Here is a 17,892-nt window from a genome sequence, read left to right on the forward strand (position 1 = left end):
ATACTGCATTCTGATTGGTTAAAACATAGCGACCATATTAATTTGCATCCAAATCGAACCAATTTTTTAGCTAATCTTATCTGAATGTATACTCTTTAAAGTTAACAAAATCCACATTAATTTGTGCTGCAGGTCCATTGTGATGAATGTGAGTGGTGGTACTATTTACAGTATGTATAAAAAAGAAAAGTATGTAAACAAGAAATTGGATCCACAAAAGAAGAGTGTATATATAGCAGCCGGATAAATAATATTATGCAAAGACAGTAAGGGGCCATGTTGCACAACTGATGACACTTCTGAAGTTCATTTTTTAAGTTGTTAGCTTTGCACAAGCAGTATAATTATGTATAATTCAGTTTGAACTTACTAGCTACCATGTACGTTGTAATTGCTCTCTATACCCAATTGTGTTGTAAATTGTCAGTTATCCACACTTATAATTGAGACCATCTGATAGCTAAAGTAGCATACACAGTACCATTCATGTGAAGTTCTGCAGACAACGTGTGATCATGTACATAAGATTTACGTACATCAGTAGCACTATATGGGAACTGCATGGGCAAGGCAAGGATAACATGCATGTGTGCAACGTGCTGATGAATAAATTTATAGTTACAGTTAAGCAGATTATTTTGTTGTGTTCTAAGTTTACTCAGCTAAAAATACCTGTAAAGGTAGACCCATTGTAGCTAGGTGATGGCAAGGCTAGAAGACATTGAGAAAAGGCATAATACGCATATGGTACGTACCATACGCGTATGCCTATACCGTACGCGTATGGTACGGAAAATCGTACCGTACGCGTATGGTATGTACCATACGCGTATGGTACATACCAACCTTATATCGTATGAGTTTATAGACGAATAGTCTATAATACACCGTCGCCCGGTTATGGACTATATGTCTATAAACGCAATTCGCTACATATAGACTATTACTCTATACCCTCGATATAGAGTATTTCTCCATACAAACTACGGGACCATTGGAAGCGCACACAGTGCACTTTCATTGGAAATCCTAACACGAGGCCTGCAGAAGGGGTAGAAGAGGCCTAGAATAATTGTCAACACAGTAAAAGACAATGGCTGGCGAGGCACTAGACATTCAACCTCAGATGCTGATCGAAGCGACAATAGAAGGTCAGTTTCTACTATGGCGGGGAATTATAATATAATATGGTTGTAGCATAGATAATATATACCTTACCCGGGATTGGAAACCGGACACACTTCAATACAAAAATCGCGAGCCGTCAGCATTGTAATAATTAACACTTTCGCTTTGATATGTAAGGTTTCACCTCGCCGACAGAAGAAAGGAAAGAACGGGTAGATAAGCTACTAGTTGTGAACATGAAGAGGATTTACCGTGGTGGTAAGAACAATACTGTTGTATTACTTGCATACAATCGTCAAAATTTTGAACAGATAGCGTTTGACGCGGTTTATGCAAAAAATGGCTTTTTAGTCGTACCCTCGACTTTTGGGGTTCGTAGAGCAGTGTGGGAGCGATATATTTCGATGTAAACTACACTGTTTGAAAGCTGAGACATTAGCGGACAAAATCATGCAACTTAAAACTCTTAGTTTTACCGTTTATGCCATCAAATTGCAGCGCAACTGCGAAACAAGCGATTTTGAGGTATTAAGTTTTGAGGCCTACAGGTCATTTTCTAAAGGCTACTAACTTTCTTTCTTAAGTATTTCCTGTAATTCATAAGTGTACAAACAAAATAGGATAGTTTTAAGGCTGCTGACTTGTACTGATGTAGGCGAAATCCTTGAATCTTCAAGTGAATGCAAGTATTTCCTTTTCAGAACTGTTGCTTTATTATTATGCATATAGCTATAGTTTGCACTGGATTTTTTTACAGATGAATGATAGGAGAGGTCACAGAAAGCTTAGACTTCATAGTAACAAACACTGGCAGCCTAAACCTAAGAGGCTACCAGTTTCAATTCCTTTGAGAGATGTGTCAGTGCTGAAGGTGTCTCTGCCACTGTCATTTCAAGTGTCTCTGCCTTTGTGCTCATTTGTTGATGCACCAGTCAGGTCTTTGGATATTTTGCACAGTAGACTGAAACAGTGTAATGGCATTCCTTCAGGTATAGTGAAACAGTGTGTGCAGATGCTTAGCTAAATCGTTCCTTTTACAGGGTGGATTGATACAATCCAAAATGCAGAATTGAGAATATTCCAACTGGGTTATTTTGAGTCTGGCACTGAGGTTTTAAGATCGTTAGCCATTAAGGAAGACTTCTCATGGATTGTGAATTATAAAAGAGAAACTCTGAAGCCCTCATCTGCTCTTTTGAAAGACATTCCGACATCTCTTAATTCAGGTATTGGTTGGATTGCTGTACGATATTAAACATGCAATGGAAATTTTATGTTTCCTGTAGTTTCACATGTATCAAACTTTATCAACATTCTACGTAAAAGCAAGGTTTGCGAAGGCAACTGTGATGATGCATTCTTGAAGCTCCCAAACATTCAGAATGGCGAACTCAAAGATAATTCAAGTAAGCTGTCCTTTCTGCATACATTTAACTGTATGTAAAGTCAATAGAGCATGACAAGTTTTATGTGTGCATACCTTTGTTGTGTTCACGATACTTTGATGTGAATAACTTTTGTAGGAACCAGCACTGTGGCAGCACTGGACACCGCAAGGACTGGTAGTTTATCCATCTATCATGTTGAGTGTGATATATTGATGAACAGTACAGAAGAGTCCAGGCTGTGCATATGTTGTAAGAAATACAAGAAAACACTATCAGCTATGCTGTCACGTCGCCGAAAAGATCAGAAGACTCATCCCAGCAGTCATACAACTTATGCAAATTTGAGTGCGTCTGAAAAAGATGAGCGTTTGAGAAATCTACACCAGGAGAGCAAAAAAGCAAAGCTTCGTGTTTGTCGATTACAAGAGAAGATTTCAACTGCAGCTACCCAAGACGGTGTAACCTTAAATGTTGATCTGCATGATGATATGAAGGCTATGATGGATGCAACCACAAAGCAAGTACATTCTATGTATCCAGAAGGATCTTTTCAACGCCTTTTTTGGGACCAACAGCAAACAGCATGCTCTATAAAGGACTCTCGGTCAATGAAGTGGCACCCACTAGTCATTAAGTGGAGCTTGTATCTCAGACATTTATCTGGAAAATCATATGAACTACTGCGGAAAACAGGGTGCATCAAACTGCCTTCACAAAGAACACTGCGTGATTACACCCACTATACATCAACTACCATCGGCTTCTCTGCAGAAACAGATCGAGAGCTTTACGACATTGCTTTTTTGAGTAACGAGCTTAACAGATATGTCTTCTTAGTCATGGATGAAGTTCATATCAAGACTGACCTTGTATATGATAAACACCAGGGTTCTTTAATCGGCTTTGTCAATCTAGGCAACACTAACAATAGACTGCTTGAATTTGAGAATGCTTTAGGTGAGACACAACATGAACAACAACTCGCAAGTTCAATGTTGGTGCTAATGGTGAGAGGCATTTTTCAGAAGTTGAACTACCCATATGCGCAGTTTGCTTGTAACAACCTCAGTGGAGAGTTGATGTTTGACCCTGTGTGGGAGGCAATATCAAGGCTTGAGAGAATGGGCTTCCGTGTTTTAGGAATTACGTGTGATGGTGCATCACCAAATCGTCGATTGTGGAAACTCCACAATGCCAAAGATGAAATGGTCTACAAAGTACCCAACCCTTTTGCACGAGAGGGACCACGTGACTTGCATTTCATATCTGATCCTCCTCATTTGCTAAAAACAATTAGAAATAGCTGGAACAGTAACAAACGAAAATTATGGGTAAGTTGATAGCTATAGCTGCAATGAGAGTACGTTATTTTTCCTTTTATATTTAGTGCAATGGTAAAGATATATCATGGGGGCACTTAGAACAACTTTACCTTGATGATACAGGAGGACCACAAGCAGTACCCCAACAAGGAGGAGTTATTAGACAAGTGAAAAAGCTGAGGTACGAGCATGTTTATTTAACGACGTTTTCGAAGATGAGAGTGGATTTAGCTGCACAAGTAAGTTCACAAGAATGTGATTAGCATGCTATATAATGCATTATACATGTGTAGGCTCTTAGTGAGACAGTGGCTAAGTCGCTTGAAGAGAATTATGGTGAAGAAGTACAGGAAACAGTCAAGTTTGTTAAAATGATCGATAAGTTTTTTGATTGCTTCAACGTATCCAATGCTGTTACTGGATACCACAGCAGGAAATCATTCAAAGATCCCTACACTTCTAAAAAGGATTTTCGTTTGCAAGTATGTTATTGGTATTATTATAATGTATGCATTGGGGTGTGACATTGTTTGTAGACAGTAGACCATTTTAGAGAACTACTTAGTAGATGTTGTACTTTATTGTTTGCTTATGCACTGCAGTGGCTTGAAGAAGAATTTTTGCCTTACTTGGAGAACTGGGAGAAAAGTGTCTATGAAAGGGAAGGATTTTCTCCAAAACAAAAGGAAATGATGTTAATGCCTAGGGAAACTCGTCTTGGCATCACTGTCACAGGTATTGCATGCAGTAATAATATATTATTTTAATTATCAATTAATCTTTTTTAGTTAAATCATTTGTGGAACTGGTTAAATACATATTCACCATACCAGGAGTTAAAATCTTCTTGAGTGAGAGGCTTTGTCAAGATCCTCTTGAAAATTACTTTGGCTGCCAAAGGCAACGTGGAGGGAGACATGAAAACCCAAATGTCAATGATTTTTGTAAGAATAGTCAGGCACTGAAAGTAATCAATTCTGTTTGTGGAAGCATTTCAAAAGGAAATTGCCGTGGCAAGAAGCAGTCTATAGATATAGAGCAGGAGAGCAGGCCACTTAAGAAACGGTGCAAGGCTAAATGTAGGGACAAATCTTATTCTAAGCTTATAAAGCCACCAAGAGTGTTCAAAAGCAAATTGAAGTTACTGGCAGCCAAAAAGGTTAAAAAAAGTCATTTGCTCCAAGAAAAGAATTGTTTACAGCTTCAAAATATTTGGATATTCCTGTACAGAAAGTTGTTACTGTTGATATGCCTGCCAGTTCAAGCGATAACCCTAACAGTAATGATGTGCCAGCACCAGTACTTAATGAAAAAGCAACATCAGATGTGACAGAAGCCTCCCATGAATCTTGCTCGAATGATCAGGTGAAAAGTCATAAGCATCAGCAAACTTCTGCAGAAGTAGACATTGTTGAAATGGATGAAAAGGATACACTTGCTGGCAGTCACGATAGAAATGATATGACAGAAATGGACATATCATTTGAGCAGAAGGCCCATTCTACTAATGATGATATGATTAGTGAGGCACTAGGACCAGGACCTGCGGAGGAAGAATTATCAAGGTGTTGTACCATTACTTTAACACGTCATGACTTCTGGACTTTAAAAGATACCGGATGGTTAAATGACCAAGTAAGGCTATTCGTGATGTAGTACTTATTTTTTATGTGTTGCCATTTTCTTTTGCTAGGTGATAAACTGCTACATGAAATTAGTAGCTGAGGCCAACACAGATGTCTACGTATGCAGCACATTTTTCTATCCAAAGCTTGTACGTTTTGGTTCCCAGGCAGTGTGCCGGTGGACAAAGGAAACTGATTTATTTAGCAAGAGGTTGTTGTTGGTTCCAGTGCACCTTGGAGCACACTGGTGTTTAGCAAGCATAAGCACAGCTGACCTACAGATTGTTTATTATGACTCGCTGCATGAACCAAATCCAGCATGTTTGGAAGCATTAAAATCATATATTTTAGAGAAATCATCCAACTGTGCCTCTACCATGGAATGGAATTGCTCTACTTCGCAAGGTGTTCCACAACAGACAAATAATTCAGACTGTGGTGTGTTTGTATGCAGAATTGCTCAGTGCCTGGCTAACAAAACTTCTTTCAACTTTAGTCAATGTGATATGGCTAGCATTAGGCGACAAATGGTATTAGAATTACTTCTACAAAAGCTGTTGCCTTAAATTCCATTTTTATTATCAATTAATTAATATTTTGCTTGTATCATTTACTGTGTTGTTGTAATCACAAAATAAAGTTGTGTTATGCATAGCATTGCAAATGTTAATAATATAATATACTATAAGCTGCTATCATACAAGTCTCTACGTAAGCTTTTTGACCGCTGTGTACTCTTTTTTGCTGACTGCTTAAATTTCTCCATCCAAAAGCTCGCATATGAAAATCCACAGATAGTCACATAAAGCTGCACTATTTCCTTAAGAAGTGCACTATGTACCTCCTTCTCACCAATCTCGAAATCTGCAGTGGAAATCAGCCAATAAAATTCAACATCATCACTGGAGATAACTTTTTTTTCAACAATCTCCTCTTTTTTTCCAGCTGCTGGGTTGCTACCAAGTAACATTTTTAGGCATTCTCTCACTTCTTCTTCTATTGCAATAAACAATATAAATGTTGTTTCTTTAACATACCATAGCCCACCTCTATCTAGTGCTAATGTCCATTCTTCAGAACTGCCACATTCACTATGTTCTTCGGGTGTGTCCTTTGTTAAAGCCATCAGGCACAATACCATCTCTTCCTTAAGCTCATGTTTACTGCGTTCGATTTTCTTACGTAAATGTCTACAAACATAGCCGGCAGCATAACGAAGAGCATTGCCTTCGCGTTTTGTTACAGCTGGCGCTGGATCAACCTTGGTTTCAGCTGTACACCCTGTCACATGATCACTAATGTATCCCCTGAACAAAATATCAGTTAAATGCTGATACAGGATAGGTGTAGCAGCCACATTAGCGGAGTCCAAAAAATTTACCCAGTCCTCTCGAAATTTCTCTGAAGAGCGCAACAGAAAAAAGTTTCTCCAAAGTTTCTCACGATTGCATGATTTCTTCTTACAAGAGCTCATTGCCTGTTTCAGGTCTTCTGACAATTTCAAAACAAATGTTGTACAACAGTTATTGTTGGCAGCATAAAGACACCAGTCCAACAGAATCTGTGCCACTTTTCTTGCTTCAATTGCTTCTGAGGACATTATTTTAAATGAATCATCATTCAATACGCTTCTGAGTGCTTCCACAAAAGCATCTTTTGCTTTGGGACCTGCATTGAAAGAAAAAGACAGGTATGGTATAGCATAGTAAGGTATATATTATCTATGGGTATAGCTAATGAATGGCTACATCAACATAACTTGCACACAAACAAGGCACATCAGTGATTGAATGTTTAAGCTGTAAAAATGCCCAAATTTTGCTACCAGCGCTGGATGTTTATTGTTAGCTATAATGACAACGAACCAGCATCGTCATTTCCATCGGATTCTCCGCTCTTCTTTCTAGCACGAGTTCTTTTACGAGTTCCAGCATTCGCCATTTTATAAAACACGGACTGAATTACGGAATTACGTTACACTAAACTCGCGATACTACAACGCTGAGTGAACTTGTTGATAGGTGTTGATTGCCTCCGTTTCCAATCCCGGGTAAGGTATATATTATCTATGGTTGTAGCTGAAGGAAAATATTAAATACGTTAGGCAAAATCAGGGTAGGGAATGTGTGGTAAAACTGATTTCCACCTATTTGCTTGTGTGTGAGTCTCGTGTTGCAGTGGTGATCTTTAAATTGAGAGGGTCAAGGCAGAATAAAAATCATACTGAAATAAATTATTCACCACTGCAGAATATTTACTTGTTGGCTGATATTAGGACTGCAAAGCAGGAGCTGGAGTGTTTCAGATTGAGAATAAACTCATCATATATAGGATATGTCCTACAGACCTTCAGCACTTGTGCTGTAAAGCATTAATAAATAAAATAAATAAATGTACATATTATTATGTGAACGAAAATGATCAGTATAATAAGATTAGTGACATGCCAAGAATTTTTGATGGTAAATGACTATCATGAATCTCATACAAAAGTACGGGTAACAAATCTAATTTGGACTATAACTCTCCACATGAACTATGGATGGGGCTCCTTCTTCCAGTTACTCTGTTATACACATAAAGGAATCAATCCCTCTGGAGAAACTCTTCTAACTGGTCTATTCTTTGCGATTCACTCTTTCTATGCATACCTACAATACATTGTTCACCATCGTGACATAAGAAAATATCACGTTTTTATGAATTTTTAAACATAATTGTCACTACTAGGCACTTCTCTATACATACAGTTGTAAGTACTGTATGAAACAGAATAGAGTACCTCTACTACTAGGAAATTACCATGTAATAATGTATCACTCAGTTAAGAAGTCACTCTAACTAGTCTCTGATATCATGAGATGCACCACTCCGTGTCAAAAGTGGCAAAAATTTGTATATGGCACAGACTGCAGAGAGTCCGTTATACATTATATCACTGCTTGTGGTTTCTTACAACATTACATAAGTACCGGCAACCAACACCATTACAACACCTCACTTGACACTTTAAAGTTAGATTGAAAGTGTTATAATGCAAAATTCGATTGTTTAAGGGTATACAACAAATGTCATAGCAGTCAATGGCAATCTAAAAAGCAAACACTATAGCTCTTTAGTCTACATGTATATACGTATGTATATGAATGCATGCGCAGTTAATAGTCTGACTCTATCTTCACAGTTCACCTTATAATTCATTCCTAAAAGCTAAATAAACCTCACCATTACATTTGATTGCGACAACCAGTTTTTTGGCTTGCCAAGAGTGTAAATGTTGTCATGTTGTCGCATTAAGTCCATGATCAGTATTAGCATTCTACCTTATACAGAAATGTAGCTGTGCAGTCTAATATTGAGTGAGTGGTACAGAATAGGTATACAATCTTTGTTTTCTGCCTGCAGTCTTGCATTTATATCAGGCAGAGTACAAGTGCATGCTAACTACTAGGTATTGTTGCCAAATAACTCAGCTAAAGCTTAATACAGTAAAGAAACAATTACACTGTTACACATGGAGATGTGAAGTGTCAATTGCTTAATTAAAATATTTTGAATACCAATTGGCCATGGGGCCATGAAATTGCATCCATGCATATACAGTGACCTATTGTTCTAACTGTATTGAGAAATAGTATAATAGTAGTGCTCCATATATTGTGCTTTGTAATCGTGTCATTGTTAATGGCTAATAGAACAAGTTTCAACTGTGCCTACTAAATGGTGTCAGCACTGTGGGCATCAATCTCACATTCGTTGTGAATTCTGTGGTGGCTGCAAAATGAGATTCCCTGAATCACAGAAGAGGCTAGCTACTGGCCCACCCAGGAAACATGCCACTGATTTGCTATCACAACTGTACAAGAAGGTATGAATCAATTGTATAAAAATGTTGCCACATTACAATTTGGTGAGCATTAAACAATAGCATTGCACTTGTACTATTTGATACTCTTGCTCAAACAACATGAATGTTGATGAAAAAAGAGGTTGACAAATTGAACGAATCAGTTAGATTCAGTATCCATAATTACCTTTAGAAGTGCTGTGTATTTTCTTGATTTATGTCAGTCAGAAATTGCTGTCATACGGTAGAGGTTTAATAATGGCTTGGCAGATATTTCATTAAAACTAATATTTTATTATTAAATCCCCTGGCCACAGAGTGACAATGTATGTATGTAGAACACTACTATTTTTGTTAACTTTTGTCCAAACTCATGGCTTGTATTTATAATCAGTGGCTTGTACTTGCTTCTTCTATTAGTTTTCATTGAAAATGCTGTTGAACATATACACTGTAACTAAAAATAGTCAGGATGTGCATTAATTTAGATGAAAATAATTATTTAGCCTGGTGCTTCTCTTTCTTTTGATATGACATGCGAGGTTTTGTGAGTCATAATCATGTTACAATAAGTGAGTTAACAAAGGAGTACAAGGAAAGTTTTAGAATTTTAAGATCAATCGGTAAAACAAGATGCCTACATCTCCAAATATACTGTCATGGTTATAAATTGGTAGGGATTAAATGTGTGCTAGTATTTCTTCAAGTGTAGACACTTGCTTGTTTTATTTCTATGATTCCGAATTAGGCTTTATAAACCGGTGGCCACTAAGACAGGCTCCACAACATAACTATTTAGGTATCACCAACAACTACAAAGAGTTAGCTAGGTTGAACAGGGAGTTCAAGCTAACTTTCCCTGTATCCCTTCATGTGTAAAAAAGAAGGTAATTCTGATGTGATATAATCAAACAACTATAGCTGTTTTCTTTGTACAAACTCTATGAGCAGGTGAACTGATGATGGCAATATCCACAATGACGTTTCTTTACGTTGTGATTACAAAATTTGATGTTATAATTGACTAAATGGCTGTGTTAGTGCAGGGCTTTAAATATTTTGGCGCATAATATTCGAAATAAATGTTGTCTGTAATGTTTTACACTTAGAACCACGAGATAATAAAGGTAAGAAGTAGTACACGTACCTCTAACAGTTCAAAACATGCTCCAACAAGGAAAGTAGACCGAAAATTTTAAATTTGGAGACATCTAGGCTTATTTGTATTGCATTATATACTATATGCCTCACCTTTGCCCTTTTTCAAATTTGTAAACGTTTTCATAAGAAACATTATCTCGCCCGATACTTCCTTGTACAAAGTCCCACACTATTGTGGCCATTTTGTTTTGTGACATCATAGATATACACGAAACGTAATCAAAACGTCATTGTGGATATTGCTCATTTCACTGTGTACAGAAGTGATTAGTACACGCATATGTTGTGTCATAGATAATATACCCCCCTGGATTGGAAACTAGTAAACGCCACTGGTTACAGGCTGGTTTCGCGCCCCCTTCAAGTTTCTCTGGGCAAAAACAAGACTCACCACTGGTAAAGGGTTCTTCTCAAGGTGTTTTGGAAGCCAACAACGAGTTTCGAGGCAAATTGCCTCTTTATTGTACGAACCGTAGAAGCGAAACCGAACGCGAGATCAGATGGTTTGGACACATTCAAGGAAAATACTGAAATCCTGTACGCTATGCCCTTCGTACTCTGACCGCTCAAAATAACCGGAAAATTATGTTCTGCAGTAATTGCAGGCTAAAATGGACTTTGTCCTGCAGTTACTGATTGTTGGCCTGCACTTTGCAATGTTACAATATGATTGAGGCATTGAGGCAAGCAATTTTGCTTGCCCAAGTTTATTAAGCTTGTTCTTGTAGTTCACACCTTGTTCCTATGTTGATTCTAAGTAGTTCCAGCTGCACACACTTGTCACAAGATATGCTATTGTATTCAAATGCCAGGCAGTAATTGCAGATCAAAGCAAATTTTGCTCGGCTATTCGTGGCATTTGTACTGAAAACTGCCAACTGCCGACCATTATTTTGAGCTCTGTACCATGGAGCATTATTTGATGACTTCGTAGTATAAATTGTGCAGCGATACTGTTTAGAATCACAAAGAGAATGTGCTACAGTTTTGCCAAAAATGCCTTCCCAAAAACCTGCCAAAGAAGTTATGGGAAGGCATATTATTTAGCCAAGGTTATTCTTTATAGCATAGTTAACCTTGTGATACTTTCTTTTTCTACCTACAACACTTAGTTTAGCCAAGAATGTGCTTCCAACAAAGCATGTAGTCCGCCATTGTAAGCCTTCTGACCAACAGTGACACGAAGTGGTCAAACTAACCAAAACAATTATCATAACAATACCACAAGTCATTCTCGTAACAAAATAAAGTCATTAATGCCACCGTTCTGCTGTAATAGGATTAAATTTGTTGAGGCACGAAACCAGCCTAAGGACACTGGTTCTTGTACAAAGTCTATGGGTGCACGGCACAGTTTCCAATCCAGGGGGTATATTATTTATGGTTATGTATGTAGTACATGTGTGTACTATATGTATTTCAATTCACTGATGAATATATAGCAAAATAGAATTTACAGATTTTTACTCAGGCAGTCACACATAATATTAATGGTTTTACCATAAACTTTTAGGCAAATCAACTTAACCAAGTTGGTTATGACATCGTTATTTTGGGGCACAAGGTCAACCAAAAGAACCAATCTTACCCCATTATGGGAACCGATGGACCCGCAAAAGGTTTTTTAAGAAGGTTTGAAAATGTTTCAAAGCTCTGGAGGCTCTACTTTGGTGAGGGTACTGTACATTAAAGATATACTGTATCTACTTACATACGCATGTATAATATTGATGTAATTATAACACAGATCAGTAAATACTTATACTCCACTGCTGTGAATTGTAGCACAAGACAAATACATAGTTATCAATTGAGGAAATCATAGTATACATTACTGACATCATTAGAAGACAGCTATTGTTTATTTGTCCACTGAACATATTATGTTCAGTGAATAATAGCAACTACGTAGCTACAGGCAGCCAGGCACATTGTTTACTACTTTGTTGCTAAGGAAGTGCAATTTGAACAAACCATTTTTTCGCCAAAGTATTGACTGGAAACCAGCCTCATCTTTATGGCACCTTGGCAGTATTGGTCGGTAGAATCAAGCCCAAAAGTGTCTTCAGAATGGCCAAATATGAGACAATTTTTATTTAAAAGGATTTTTTTCTGACTGATTGGCTATTAACTAACCTACACACTCACTAGTGCTTTCAGACAAGCACAACTCTAATTTTTTTCAAGGTTAGATATTGATTCAGCCAGACTAGTGCTTTTTGCATACCACAGAATATGCAATACACACGTCATAGACATGCCTTGTGTCCCATTTGTCCTTGCTGACAGTGTAAGGTGTAAATTCACAGTAGTGTGGATGGATTTCCATCTTTTTCATAGTGACTGTATTGATTACAGAGGGGTTTCTGCTATTCTTCATTAACAACAATGTGTAATGGGCTGAACATAGCTGAAAATGAAGCGAATTGGGTTATTCATTTACGCTAATTGATATTTTGGGTGTACATTCATACAAAAATATTTAGTGTGGTACTGGCCACTCCCCTCTTTCTTTTGATGTCGTACACCCATGTATGTGTTGGTTCATCAGACAAAAAGTAAACAAGCAAGTAGAAGGAAAATAGGAAATTTTAAGTTTGGTAAAAATAAATTAAAGAAACAATAGGAAAGTGACTACACCTTATTTAATTTTAGGAAGGTAGGTGGAAGGGGGGCAGCAGCATTTATTTTGACACTGTGAATACCACAATTCAAGGTTTGGCATCAGTAGAATGATGTTTAGTGAGCAAGAGAGGGTTGATTAGTGTACTTGATAGTGTTACTACAGGGTGTATGGCACCCAAAATTCAACCTGGCTATCACTTGTTTTCTCTATTGTAATAAAAGCCCTTAATATATTTTTAGCATTGTGATCTGCACTAAAAAAAACTTACTGAAATAAATAATTCAGATGATTTCAATGCTTTGATAGACTGCAGAAAGACTTTTCCTTGTACGTGCTTCTCATATGGTCCTCAGTAATGCTGTATAACGGGCAGAACGTAGCTGAGATTGAAGTAGAATCACAGATAATGCATTGCAGTAATTGTTAGTCAGAGGCACATTTGAGGCACTTCTCATTCTGCTCTTCATCATTAACACTGTATAATGTGTGGAACATAGCTGAAAACGAAGCAAAATGACCACTCCATATTCCAGTCCAGGCCCGCATTTTTGAGCCGTATAGAGTAGGGATGATAGAAATAAAAAGCAGGTCACAGACACCCGCAGCTATAATAGTGGATGTGTAATCCCTAGACTATTTGAATGTAGTATAACTGCAGCCTCCCTTGTTTCATTGCTTTTATTCCTATTCTAATTTGTGAAATTTCTAATTTTATGTTATAGTTATAACTTACAGTTATAGACCACAGATTGACAGTCTTGCTTGGCCTTACAAGTCAGTAACTGGGTCCATGTCACACATTTTCATCATGATTGTATATAAACCAAACTAATTATTTGGATCATTTACCATCCCAGAGGTCTACTTGCCCACCTTAAGTACACATTGGCCAGGTTTATGTGTACCTCCCATGTACCAACATTTTCCATAACACTAATAAAGCTATCACATATATCAATTTTTAGATAATGATCAGAGTACAGGTAATTGAGATAGTGATACTAGTCAGTTAACAACAGAGATACTTCTCCACTAGTTGTGAACAGAAGTCAGGAGGGTACAGGTATGTGAGACGGTGATAATAGTCAGTTAACAACAGAGACTTTTCTCCACTAGTTGTGAACGGAAGTCAGGAGGGTACAGGTATGTTAGATGGTGATACTAGTCAGTTAACAACAGAGATTTCCCCCCACTAGTTGTGAACGGAAGTCAAGAGGGTACAGGTATGTTTGATGATGATACTAGTCAGTTAACAACAGAGATTTTTGCCCACTAGTTGTGAACGGAAGTCAGCAGGGTACAGGTATGTGAGACGGTGATACTATAGTCAGGTAACAACAGAGATTTTTCCCCACTAGTTGTGAACGGAAGTCAACAGGGTACAGGTATGTTAGATGGTGATACTAGTCAGTTAAGAACAGATTTTCCCCCACTAGTTGTGAACGGAAGCCAGCAGGGTACAGGTATGCTAGATGGTGATACTAGTCAGTTAACAACAGAGATTTTCCCCCAGTAGTGTGTGTGAACAGAAGTCAGCAGGGTACAGGTATGTGAGACGGTGATACTATAGTCAGGTAACAACAGAGATTTTTCACCTCTAGTTGTGAACGGAAATCAGCAGGGTACAGGTATGTGAGACGGGGATACTAGTCAGTTAACAACAGAGACTTTTCCCCACTAGTTGTGAACAGAAGTCAGCAGGGTACAGGTATGTAAGACGGTGATACTAGTCAGTTAATAACAGAGATTTTTCCCCACTAGTTGTGAACGGAAGTCAGCAGGGTACAGGTATGTGAGACAGTGATACTATAGTCAGGTAACAACAGAGATTTTTCCCCACTAGTTGTGAACGGAAGTCAACAGGGTACAGGTATGTTAGATGGTGATACTAGTCAGTTAAGAACAGATTTTTCCCCACTAGTTGTGAACGGAAGCCAGCAGGGTACAGGTATGCTAGATGGTGATACTAGTCAGTTAACAACAGAGATTTTCTCCCACTAGTGTGTGTGAACGGAAGTCAGCAGGGTACAGGTATGTGAGACGGTGATACTATAGTCAGGTAACAACAGAGATTTTTCCCCACTAGTTGTGAACGGAAGTCAAGAGGGTACAGGTATGTTTGATGATGATACTAGTCAGTTAACAACAGAGATTTTTTCCCACTAGTTGTGAACGGAAGTCAGCAGGGTACAGGTATGTGAGACGGTGATACCATAGTCAGGTAACAACAGAGATTTTTCCCCACTAGTTGTGAACGGAAGTCAACAGGGTACAGGTATGTTTGATGGTGATACTAGTCAGTTAACAACAGAGATTTTTCCCCACTAGTTGTGAACGAAAGTCAGCAGGGTACTGGTATGTTAGATGGTGATACTAGTCAGTTAAGAACAGAGTTTTCCCCACTAGTTGTGAACGGAAGTCAGCAGGGTACAGGTATGCTAGATGGTGATACTAGTCAGTTAACAACAGAGATTTTCCCCCACTAGTGTGTGTGAACGGAAGTCAGCAGGGTACAGGTATGTGAGACGGTGATACTATAGTCAGGTAACAACAGAGATTTTTCCCCACTAGTTGTGAACGGAAATCAGCAGGGTACAGGTATGTGAGACGGGGATACTAGTCAGTTAACAACAGAGACTTTTCCCCACTAGTTGTGAACAGAAGTCAGCAGGGTACAGGTATGTAAGACGGTGATAATAGTCAGTTAACAACAGAGACTTTTCCCCACTAGTTGTGAACAGAAGTCAGGAGGGTACAGGTATGTTAGATGGTGATACTAGTCAGTTAACAACAGAGATACTTCCCCACTAGTTGTGAATGGAAGTCAGGAGGGTACAGGTATGTATGTGAGATGGTAATACTAGACCATTACAACAGAGATTTTCCAGTTGGTAGCAGAAGTCGGCAGGGTACAGGTATGTGAGATAGTTATACTAGACTGTTTACAACAGAGATCTTTCCCCAATAGTTGTGAATGGAAGTCAGCAGGGCACAAGTATGTAAACTGTTAATACTAGACCATTTACAGCAGAGATTTTCCCCAATAGTTGTGAACGGAAGTCAGCAGGGCACAAGTATGTGAACTGTTAATGCTAGACCATTTACAACAGAGATTTTCCACACTAGTTGTGAGCGGAAGTCAGCAGGGTACAGGTACGTATGTGTGGAAATAAACTTGCCTACTGTTTCTTGGGAGTGATAAGAAGCCCAGATATACATAATACATATTTGTACAATATTCATGATCCCTCAACCCTGAGACATAGACTCATTATTAATTAGTCCTCCTTATGTTTCATTGAAGATGCTGTTGCTTTATGTAAATTTCATAACCTATCATAGTAGTGGGTATTGTTCCTACAGTATGTATTATGCGATTACTATGTCTATAGCAAGAAAAAAAAGAAAACGCCGCTGCGGAACCTGTGCTGGCTGCAGATCAGATAACTGTGGACGCTGCAAGTCCTGCTTAAAACCCACACTTAAGCAAGCGTGTGTTAAAAGACTATGTCTTTCTATGAAATAATTTTATTGATCAACATATACTTTGTGCACACTAAATGTTTATACTATGCATCAATGGCAATCGGATACCTGACAGTTGAAAATATCTATGTGCACCTTGTTTGCATTAATAATGCATTGCACATGTGGGTGAAGATTGCATATTGCAAGCATAACCCTGGGGTGGGTGCATGTGTGTTTAGTTTATGCAGGTGGGTACATGTACAATAAAATTATAAAATGATTGTGTGTTGTAATGTGATCACAAGTGGGTTATAATATAATCAGTGTATGTGTATTATGGGAGATTGTGCATGTAAATGGATGTGCACAAATTTGGGATGTATAGTGGAGTGTGTTATGGTTATGTAAGCAATGTTGATAATAACCACATGTAGATTAAATATAAAGTTAAGTGCATATAAATAGGTTGGTACGTGTGATTGAATGTGTGCTTGTATAGACATGGTTCAGTAGCATCGTTGAATGCAATCAGAAATCCAAAATGGTAGCAGAAATTACAGTGAAATAACATTAACTTGATGACAATGTCATATAACAGTAATAGTATATCACATCCATGTGTGTCAACTGTAAGGCATGGTCCAACCTGCCCAGGAGGATTTGCTTGCATTGACTCTCAGTACCTGAGTAGTGAACAGGTGTCTTATTGCTGATTCACTGGGTATACATAGGTGTAATCATGGTAGCACGTTGGCTGAAAGCTTTGTGTTCATCTATAGCTACTTAGTGTTAGAATGCACAACGCAGCATTCATAGTTTATATAGCGTTGGGTAGCTACATGTGTAGTATGTGAATGGCCCTGCAAAAGCAGAGCATTCATATGTGGCTCATAACCTCTAAACCATGCAATATTTTCAGGTGTGAACAGAATATCATTCTATTATGGCCATTGCAATTATATATAGTTATGGTGAATCCAAGGGCAACCTTTGTTATTATAAAAAAATAATTTGTTCATTATGCATAAGTTACAGAACACAAAATTTCGCTGCAATACTGAAATAATCCCTGTGGATTGTGTGGTATGTAGTATATAATACCCAAATGGTCAATTGGTCGCATCATGATATCCAGACTCTTAGAAGAGTTAAAGGTCAAACATAATAATTATGAGCATTTGAATGGATCCACGTACGTAGGTTCTGTGTCCATCTGTTCAAAAAGCTGTAACTTTGTCAAGCAGTATAATAATTTTGTGTACATGTGCAGGTCAAACATAGAGCATTGATTTATTCCCACAATCGATTTTGGTCTGAACTTGTATAA

The 17,892-nt window shown here is 38.0% G+C and overlaps 3 protein-coding genes across 52 annotated transcripts; 2 read left to right on the plus strand and 1 right to left on the minus strand.

Moving 5' to 3' along the window:
* Positions 1-845: 845 nt before the first annotated feature.
* Positions 846-16,688, plus strand: LOC136242051 (MARCO-like protein). Of its 50 annotated transcripts, XM_066033387.1 has the most exons (32): positions 846-1,151; positions 9,159-9,331; positions 11,985-12,141; positions 14,063-14,080; positions 14,134-14,160; positions 14,214-14,240; positions 14,294-14,320; positions 14,374-14,400; positions 14,456-14,482; positions 14,534-14,560; positions 14,614-14,643; positions 14,699-14,725; positions 14,779-14,805; positions 14,859-14,885; positions 14,941-14,967; positions 15,019-15,045; positions 15,099-15,128; positions 15,184-15,210; positions 15,264-15,290; positions 15,346-15,372; positions 15,426-15,452; positions 15,504-15,530; positions 15,584-15,613; positions 15,669-15,695; positions 15,749-15,775; positions 15,829-15,855; positions 15,909-15,935; positions 15,986-16,012; positions 16,066-16,092; positions 16,145-16,171; positions 16,224-16,250; positions 16,490-16,688. In XM_066033387.1, exons 1-32 carry the CDS (start codon positions 1,094-1,096, stop codon positions 16,621-16,623), a joined length of 1,278 nt encoding a protein of 425 aa, XP_065889459.1. In that variant the 5' UTR covers positions 846-1,093; the 3' UTR covers positions 16,624-16,688. The 50 variants fall into 50 exon arrangements, with proteins under 50 accessions (XP_065889459.1, XP_065889448.1, XP_065889470.1 ...); XM_066033376.1 differs by having other exon boundaries at positions 15,426-15,530; XM_066033398.1 differs by lacking the exon at positions 15,184-15,210.
* LOC136242049 (uncharacterized) lies at positions 1,245-5,308 on the plus strand. The gene is made up of 9 exons (XM_066033375.1): positions 1,245-1,386; positions 1,886-2,117; positions 2,169-2,354; positions 2,415-2,534; positions 2,652-3,847; positions 3,904-4,077; positions 4,132-4,320; positions 4,441-4,573; positions 4,627-5,308. Exons 2-9 carry the CDS (start codon positions 1,886-1,888, stop codon positions 5,166-5,168), a joined length of 2,772 nt encoding a protein of 923 aa, XP_065889447.1. The 5' UTR covers positions 1,245-1,386; the 3' UTR covers positions 5,169-5,308.
* Positions 6,027-7,404, minus strand: LOC136243349 (uncharacterized). Its single transcript, XM_066034869.1, has 2 exons — positions 7,329-7,404; positions 6,027-7,131 (listed from the first exon to the last, which is right to left on the minus strand). Exons 1-2 carry the CDS (start codon positions 7,402-7,404, stop codon positions 6,146-6,148), a joined length of 1,062 nt encoding a protein of 353 aa, XP_065890941.1. The 3' UTR covers positions 6,027-6,145.
* Positions 16,689-17,892: the final 1,204 nt, after the last annotated feature.

Source organism: Dysidea avara, chromosome 13, assembly GCF_963678975.1.
Source record: "Dysidea avara chromosome 13, odDysAvar1.4, whole genome shotgun sequence".
NCBI classification, from domain to species: Eukaryota; Metazoa; Porifera; class Demospongiae; order Dictyoceratida; family Dysideidae; genus Dysidea; species Dysidea avara.

Coding starts and splice junctions, on each gene's coding strand:
- LOC136243349 (XM_066034869.1), bottom strand. CDS start 7,404: ATGGCGAATGCTGGAACTCGTAAAAGAACTCGTGCTAGAAAGAAGAGC. Junction 7,132..7,328: donor CGATGGAAATGACGATGCTG/GTTCGTTGTCAT, acceptor CTTTCAATGCAG/GTCCCAAAGCAAAAGATGCT.
- LOC136242051 (XM_066033376.1), top strand. CDS start 1,094: ATGGCTGGCGAGGCACTAGACATTCAACCTCAGATGCTGATCGAAGCG. Junction 15,291..15,345: donor CGGAAGTCAGCAGGGTACAG/GTATGTGAGACG, acceptor TTTCCCCACTAG/TTGTGAACGGAAGTCAACAG. Junction 15,776..15,828: donor CAGAAGTCAGCAGGGTACAG/GTATGTAAGACG, acceptor TTTCCCCACTAG/TTGTGAACAGAAGTCAGGAG.
- LOC136242049 (XM_066033375.1), top strand. CDS start 1,886: ATGAATGATAGGAGAGGTCACAGAAAGCTTAGACTTCATAGTAACAAA. Junction 2,535..2,651: donor CGAACTCAAAGATAATTCAA/GTAAGCTGTCCT, acceptor TAACTTTTGTAG/GAACCAGCACTGTGGCAGCA. Junction 4,574..4,626: donor TCTTGGCATCACTGTCACAG/GTATTGCATGCA, acceptor AATCTTTTTTAG/TTAAATCATTTGTGGAACTG.